The sequence below is a fragment of the Arachis duranensis genome, chromosome 5 (genome assembly GCF_000817695.3).
Source record: "Arachis duranensis cultivar V14167 chromosome 5, aradu.V14167.gnm2.J7QH, whole genome shotgun sequence".
Classification (NCBI taxonomy): Eukaryota; Viridiplantae; Streptophyta; class Magnoliopsida; order Fabales; family Fabaceae; genus Arachis; species Arachis duranensis.
In genome coordinates, this window is record NC_029776.3 from 39,664,755 (window position 1) to 39,673,343 (window position 8,589).

Consider the following 8,589-nt stretch of genomic DNA (forward strand, 5'->3'; position numbering starts at 1 on the left):
GTTCAGATGTTGAAAGTTTATCTTCTAAAGGAGAAGTAGACTTCTATTGCAGAAGATGCTCATTCCAATTAAACAGATATCCTCTGAGGTAAGATTTTATACTTCTCATTTAAATGAAAAAAAAAAGAAAAAAAAATTGATTATCTAGTATTTTGTTGACTTTTCATAGATAGTTTAGCCATGAAGTGCAGACATAGTTGCTTTATGGTTCAAATACAAGAAAGCAAACTGATGAGACTTCATCACTTACAGTTTTAATACCAGTAAACCTGGGATTGCTAATTCATATAGTTTTTTATATTTAAATATCTTCGGCATTCTCATTTTTCGTCTACATCACGTATTTAGGAATTTTGTTGAAATGCCATCAGCGAATTGGAGGGAGGTTGCCGACAACTGGTTCGGGGCTTGTTGTTGTTCATTTGGTGGTATAAGTGAGAAGCTGGTGGTAAGGTATGCTAATTCTTATGCATGTTCACAGGGGATATGCCTATTGAGCTATACATCTGTCACTCTTTGCAAGGATGATCTGCTGGAATCTAATTTTCCTGAAGTGTGTGCACAAAAAGGGTGTGATTCTGTCGTCGATAACCTTGCAGATGAAATTGTCTGCAAAGCCACAATAACCTCTGGATTAACCAAGGAAAGCACCTCAACCTTCAATCATACTGATACAAGTCAAGTGATATGTACTTTTAATGAGAATTCAAGGTTTACATTTCCTCAGAATGAAAAGCTTTCTGTGAATTTGAGACATGAAGTCACTGTGAATAAGCCTAATAATAGTGACTTCTCTAATTCACATCCAGATTCAGATGGGGCTGAAGATGTGGCCATCACTCCTAATTGTTGTGTTCATAAGGCTAGTATTCTTGGGGATGAAGACATGGAAATTCTAGGAAATAAGAGATCTTTCCTCAATGGGTTTCTTGAAGATGTTTTCATGGCTAGATCTTCAAATCTTTCAAGTGATATTGATTGGCATGAATTTAAATGCCCTCAATGCAGGTCTCTTCTTGGAGCCTACCCCTGTTGTGAGGGCCTTGCTCCTGTAGATGGAGGAGTACGATTAATCAAATGTTGTATATCAACCTGTGTGCCAAATGGAGGATCAGGTGACATATTCAGGTTAGCCAAGATAATTCTTCTATATCAAAAAGAAAAAACATGAATGATTTTTCTGAATTGTGCCCTAATAACACAAATGCAGCTGATTGTGATAAAGAAGTTTGAGTAAAAGAACTATGATCCTTGAGCATCAAATAAATAGTTGATACTAAAATGTTTTTAGGGAGGTAACATATATTGAGGATCCTAAAACAAGTATCTGAGTACTTTTTTTATTTGAATACTTTTGTGAGTGACATTTTATCTTTATTCCTTTCCAGCTGCTCATTTTAAGTAGGATCTTGTTGACAAGTGTCCTTAATACAAAAAATAGATGGATTTCATAGAGAAAGTGAATCTCTATTGCTTTTACTATCAATGGAAATTTCAAAATGTTATTTTTCTATAAATTCCTTCCATTTGTATATTAGCTAGGCCATTTTAAATATGTGCATGCAAAATGTGGGGTGAAAATTGGATGCTTTGGACTGGATCATGATGGAGATAGGTAACAAATGATTAATTTGCTTTTGATCATAAAAAAAAAAAAAACTATTAAAAGATTCATCACCTCCATGACCCATTTAGTAAACTATTCAACCCATTCGATTGCTCTAGTTATCTATAATTTACAGCATTTCCTGGTCTTTCCTATATTCCAGATTCTATTACTAGGAGCTATTTTATCTTTGTAATGGCTAGCTCCTTTAGCTAAAGCTATATATATATATATATATATATTTTCAATGCTTATGGCAGTTTTAGTGGAACAAACCTTAAGAGTTCAGTTTAGTTTATTTATTTATCTTTTTTATTTAGAGCATGAGAGTTGAATTTATTCTTAGGTTTGATTGTCAATATGGATGAACTGAAATAATTCTGATGCATTATATTCGTTTCCAGCAACTATACAGTAGACAGAATGTTTGCAAATCAGTTGGTGGAGTGTGCAAGTGCTGAATCTTCCTTCCGGTTTGTTATAAGAGAGCTAAACACTAAATCCCCTGTCCTGCAAATTGTTCTTTTAAATCCAGACAATTGGTCATGTTTTGGCAGTTGTACAGGCACTGGGGATGAAAATATACTTCCTAAATTACAGTTACAGCCCATCATCAAGGTACTTTTTTCTGACTGCATGACCGGAGATGAAACTCAATTAAGGTCAGTTATCAAGTTTGAAGTTTTTAATTCTTTATTCTCTTCGAAGTTGTTGGCTTGGGCTTTAAACTTAGGAGCATCTATAACTTCAGTCTTACTCCTTCAGACCTATATTGCTCTTTTTAAAAATTAATTGTTGTTTGTCTTAGATGTAAAGAATTCAATATGACATAAGCCCAAACAGTTAAGGATAGCTGGTACCTCTGGTTCATAATATCTGTTGCTTGAGCCGTTTACACAGGAATTTAAGGAACCTAAATTCAAGACTGATTGCAAAATTCTTTATCAAAATACCCTTGGTGTAAATGTTTCGTTATCTTTAGTGCTTAACGTTGTGTGGAGGGTAAAGATGATAACTGGTTAATAATGTTACATTGAAATGTGAGAATGGTAAATTACTGAACAAACAAAGTGTCTTCAGTTAAGGTAGTCATAAGTAAATATGGTTTGTTATGAACCGAAGGACTTGGATTCATGGTCTCAAACTCGATATCCATTTGCCTCCTTTACATCTATTGCATTGATTGGTTCTTACGAGGTTGGATAATTTGTACAGAATAATAGAGGAATGGGCGACAAAGAATTCGGCTGAAGATATTTTCATGCTGACCCAACAAATTGAAGAATTGGTCAGGTCGTTGATGTCAGCAAAGGATAAATATCCACCTTCATGTGCTTCCCTTCAAAGGTTAATTTTGTCATCTTTGCAACGATAGGCGATAACAAGCTTCTCAATGACTCATTCATCTAGTCATCTATGCTTTGATTAGTGATAAAGAGCAAATAATGGAGGATTATTTTTGAATGTACAAAAAAGAGTAGATGGCTATGGTTAAATGATAATTCCGTGGGGTAAGCCAAAATGTGGATAAATGATCACAGCATTGGAGTTGTTAGGCGACCCTCAAATGAGACTACCATGGAAACACTAAGAATTTTGTAGTAATTATCCTGAGCTTAAGAAATGCATGAGGGCGGAATTATTTTCACAGAAGCTATTTGATCATGGTGAATTTACATATATACATTGGGGAAAAAAAGGGCTGAGCGTAGCTTTAGATTCGAAGATTAGAGATCTAACTTGTATTCCTTCAGAGTTCAGATGATCAGTAAGAGTAGTGTGATGTCATATTGCCGTGCGTCTGGAGTTCTTGTTACTATATAGATTTTGTTTAAAATTGTAGGATTAGTTTATACTCCTTAATTTTCTATATGTATCCATTATTGTAACTGGCTGGGCTGCTGTTTTTCAATGAAATTGTATTTACAAAAAATGTATTACAAATTTCGAGACATCATGACATGTATGATGTTAAATGTTGAGGATCATGAGTCAAAATGTCGATGAGTCTTGTAGCTATTAAATTTAACCATAGGAAAGTTTACACATGTTCCATACTATCTATTTGGAACATTTATGTTCCAATCAGCAGAGGAGTTAAGATAGATTGTGGGCACTAAATTAAGGTACTTGAAAAGAAACGCCTTTCAATATGGTCAAATGGAATTCTAAACAAGACCCTTTACGTGCTTATTGAACATGTAAAAGATGTTTCAGTAGTTAGTATTATATAATGTAAAAAATTAAAGAAAATTAAAGCAAACTGATAATATACCATATTTATCGATTTTCTTATTGAAAAAAATTTTTAAAGTTACTGCAATTACATGGATAGAAATTTTGATATAAATTGTTTTTGGTTTTTATTAATATTGAAATGAAATATGATAACCGTATGAAAAATTGAGTATAAGAGTGTACTCTGCATTGTATAATTAAATTTTATGTTTTTAACCTATTTCTATCCTTGCCATCAATTAATATAAATATATTCTAAATTCTAATATCATATTATTATTATTATGTTAATAGATAGGGAATACACGAAATCATACTAAAATTGTACCATGTCCTAAACATGGACCTTCTCTATCATATCCTTTTAGTAAAATACTTTACCTTTGAAAAAAAAATCATATTAAAGTTAGTCAAATTAAAATTATATACTGAATACTAAAGTTAGGGAATCTAAACTTTCAAGTTCAATGCAATGAATATTCCAATTGAAATCACTACTACACTACCAGGAAAAAAAACTATCTTAACAACAATTACATGACATACACAGCAAATTTTATTACCATATTAACTTTACAAATTTTGTTAGACAAGAAATGAATCGTATATCATTATCTTATAACATTCCAAATATTTATGGTAAAGATTAAATACTACTGATATAACAATTATAGTTATAAATAAATGATATTATCCTTGAGTCAAAATAATAATAGAAAACAAAATTTACATCAAACATATATCCTATAACATTTCAAATATTTATTATAAATATTAAATACTATTGATTTGACTATTATATTATACAGAATTGAATAACTATCATTGTTAAAGTCAAAATGATAATGAAAGAGAATTAAACATCCTTACATTGTATAAGCCTCACGAAAACAATTTTTTAGATACCAAAATCCTGTATTAAAAGAATCTCAAAATCCTTTAGGACCACTCTCTTTCAAAACAGTGGGCTTTTCAGCCATGGCAAGACAATAACGGGCAATCTCCCTGAACTTTGGAATGCTCCTAAGGTCTACCTTGGTGCCATCTTTCAAGGTGATCACAATGTCACCCCACTCACCAATGAATCTTGGCACTACCTGAATGTATGAATTTCAGTACTCATTCAACCAAAAAAAATTCATCATAAAAATTAAAATATCTACATTTAGATCATCATATTCAAGCTCATTTACTCTTTCAATTAAAAGTTAAATTTCGGGAAGAAACTTAAATGCAAATGGCATAACTAATAAATGTAAGATATGTTTTGATGTTAACCTAAAATTTAGCGAGATTAACTCAATTTTGAAATCCTTAATTGGGATGGCCGTGAAAAACTTGTATAAGCTGTGGAGCCTTATTTGTGAGTAGTGTGGACTCAATACTGAATTAAGATGACTAGACATATAGACATAATCTACCATTCAATTATTAGAATAATTCTTGCATGTTAAGATACAAAAACATTCATAATTCATGTTCATCTAATAATCATATTATACTCAATGACACCATGATCAGTAATTAGGCTACAGAACATACTTGAATCACCCTTATTCTTGAAATTAACATACTAAATATTGAATCCCAAAATTGCAAGAAGTGTTCAAGCAGTAATTTGTAATAAATTCCTGTAAGATCTAACTATATCAATATACTAAAACAAGATGTGATTTGAAAAAACAATATTAGCTCAAAGAATGATGACGCTGCTGAAATTAGAAAAGAAAAAGCAAAATAGAAATAGATAACTTGAAAAAGAAGGAAGTGTTGCATTTAATTGTAAGTCTAGAGAATAAGTGTCTACACCACACTTGCATCTCAAATCAAGAATCTCTTCGAATCAATCAATAACTAATTGAATTCTGACTCTAATTAATTGCACAATGTACAACCTACTAACTGAATTTTGTCTTCACCCTTAATATATACGACACTTGAGAGTCCAAAGATTAATATCACTGAATTATATACAATTTAGAATTTAAAGATAATGTCACCTGAACATCTTTGACAACTGAATAGGAAAAATCGCTGCGGTCCTGACCGGTGAGACCAGAAATAACAGTCACTCTAAGGTTGGTAAACCTATACCTCAAGTTGAAAGCACGGGATACCGCAGCAAGAGTCAGAGGGAGCCACAACAAGGTGAATCCAAGGAGAAGGTTGGCCAAGAGATCTCCGTAGTGGGCTCCGCCGTCAAAAAAAATAATTTCACCCGCGGGTTTTGATGGGCTGGAAGCTGGGGTTGTGGTGGTGCTAGGGGGTTTGTTGGTAGGAGAGGAAGACACACGGAGCTTTGTGATTGGTCTGCGGTGTGGAGTCAGAAACTTAGGGAAGAGTGATACAGAGGTACGGTGGCTGATGGCAGCACTAGTGATGATTGGTGGTGGCAAGAAGAGTGGTGTGGTAGCCATGAGTGAGAGTAGTGTATTGTTGAGCGTTATGTTCTTTTAACTCTTCAATTATATTATCCGAAATATTAAATTGAGTGGCAGAGAAAAAACATAATAGAATAAAAAAAAATCTTTTCTTTGTTTTATTTTTCCTTCTCTCTCACTGTCTTAGTGGTTGATGATGTAGCCAAGTCGCTCACTATTTTATTTTTGTCTGAGTACATTAGAGTACAAAGAAATTGAAAAGCGAAGTTTACATAACATAAATAAGTTCCGTTTGTAAAACTTCAAAAATAATTTTTGAATTTTGATTTATGAAAAGTAATAGTTTTAATGTTTGGTATAATTTTCAAAATCAAATTGTACCTTTTTAAAAAGTTACTTAGAAGTTTATAGAAAAGTTAAAACAATTTATTTTTTTAAAATAAAAAATTTTTTATCATATTTTTTTTAAAATAAATATTTTTAGAACTAAAAATTCAAATACAAAATAATTTATTTATAAATTATTTTTAATATAATTAGTTATTATTTAACCTATTAAAAAATTTAATTAAATTATTTACTTAAATTAGACCTAATTCTTTTAGCAGGTCTATTAACCATAGATCCAATTTGAAAGAAATTATTTTTATATCATCCAATGCATTTGATGGCCACTTAAATCTGATAAACATATGGTAAGATCCAAATAACCTAATAGAAAAAAATTCCTTTAGTCTTGAAGAGAACAAAACAAAATATAAGTCCAAAAAGAAAGAAATATTGTCCTTAATAATGATTCTTCTTACTTTAAGAATAGAATAAAACAATTCCTTTTAAAATATTTTAAATATATTTTGAATTTGAATTTTAACTTTAATTTTAAAATTAATAATTTTAAATAATTTGTTTTATTCTTACAAAATATGCATATTTAGTGTTAGCCTCATTATATAATTGGTTTATTGACATAGTAGCATTGCATTATTATTAGTTATTACACATATTAAAAACATAAGTAATGTTTGAAAATCAGGTTTGATAGATAAAGTTACTATTATTTAAGAAAGCTAATTTAATTAACTAAAAGCCATAGATTTTATGTCAACCCAATAATTATGGGTAAAAATTTTATTATTAATAATATTATATGTATTTAACATATTAAATTGTAACGAAGAAAAGGTTTATGTTAATTTAAACTAACATTTTTTATACTGTGATTGTTTGTTTATTGTTCTTTCAAAGATACTTCTTAATTTTGAATATCTATGTATACTTGTGAATTACGTTGAGAATGAATTAATACACGACACTTTAAAGTATACTCAGTTATAATGTTAGAAGATAAGTGGTCCTACAAAATATTTGTAAATATTAAAAGAATATTACGGATTTTTTTTTCACTAGTAAAATCAAAGTTGTTAAAATCGAATTGGTAATTGAACCGGTAAAATTATTGATTTATTAATTTACTAGTTCAATTCATAAATTATTAGTTGAATCGATAGAATTAATTTTACATATATAAAAAATATAAGAGTAAAAAAAATGAGTAAAGTAACAATTAGATCCTTGAAGTTCTCGACTTCGAATTAATTAGTGCTTGAAAAAAATAAACAATTCGCTTCTCCATGATAGTAAACTGTGCACACGTTATGTCCCTCTATGAATTTATCATGCAAAATTTAATGATGATGCTTATATATTCCTACTAATTAGTACTAAGTGGAAAAAAAAATGGATCCTCTCTATTTTTTCACCGGAAAAAATAAAGTGTGATCTCTCACCTTTAATTCCATAAGTGGGACCAGAAATTAATAAGAGAGAGACCAATAAATAGTGAGATCAAACACTGAACACTATACAATTTTTTTCTTACTAGAAAAGATCCACTCCCAAGTCGAAATCCTAAAAACCTACTACTTTACCCAATATTCTACAAAATTTAAAATAAATATCTTTACTAACATTTTAATATGTAAATGTAAATATTAAGATATTTAATATTTATTTTAATAATTGTATAAATCCTAAAGAATTATAAATTAAAAAAAATAAATATAAAACTAAAATTAAATTTAAAATTAAATTAATATAAAACCAGTTGTATATGTATATAATATATATAATAACTAGCACATAAAATAATACAGGAGTATTCCTCGAGCTAAAGGAGTACATGAGTAATCATCGAGCTACCAAGAAGCGTTGGAGCACTCTACGGAATAGGAGCACGTCAGAACTGGTCGGTTTAACGAATTTGCATCGAACTGGCTGGTTTTGGCCGATTTGTGACGAATCTAGATTTTTGGTGATTTAATTACGTTTTCAATCCAAATTTTCAATTGAATCGGTTACATTATT

General features: G+C 30.3%; 2 protein-coding genes across 2 annotated transcripts in view; one reads left to right on the top strand and one right to left on the bottom strand.

Annotated features, from left to right (window-relative positions):
• Nucleotides 1-3,818, top strand: part of LOC107489209 (uncharacterized) — a 5,047-nt gene extending 1,229 nt beyond the window's left edge. Inside the window, exons 3-6 of the mRNA XM_016109977.3 lie at nt 7-88; nt 349-1,128; nt 2,011-2,268; nt 2,822-3,818. Coding sequence (XP_015965463.1) covers nt 7-88; nt 349-1,128; nt 2,011-2,268; nt 2,822-2,981 — 1,280 coding nt within the window. The 3' untranslated portion in view covers nt 2,982-3,818. The remainder of the gene's footprint in view (nt 1-6; nt 89-348; nt 1,129-2,010; nt 2,269-2,821) is intronic.
• A 722-nt stretch (nt 3,819-4,540) lies between these two features.
• On the bottom strand, nt 4,541-6,298 carry LOC107489210 (uncharacterized). Its single transcript, XM_016109978.3, has 2 exons — nt 5,845-6,298; nt 4,541-4,941 (listed from the first exon to the last, which is right to left on the bottom strand). The coding sequence occupies exons 1-2, from the start codon at nt 6,259-6,261 to the stop codon at nt 4,774-4,776; spliced, it is 585 nt and encodes a 194-aa protein (XP_015965464.1). The 5' UTR covers nt 6,262-6,298; the 3' UTR covers nt 4,541-4,773.
• Nucleotides 6,299-8,589: the final 2,291 nt, after the last annotated feature.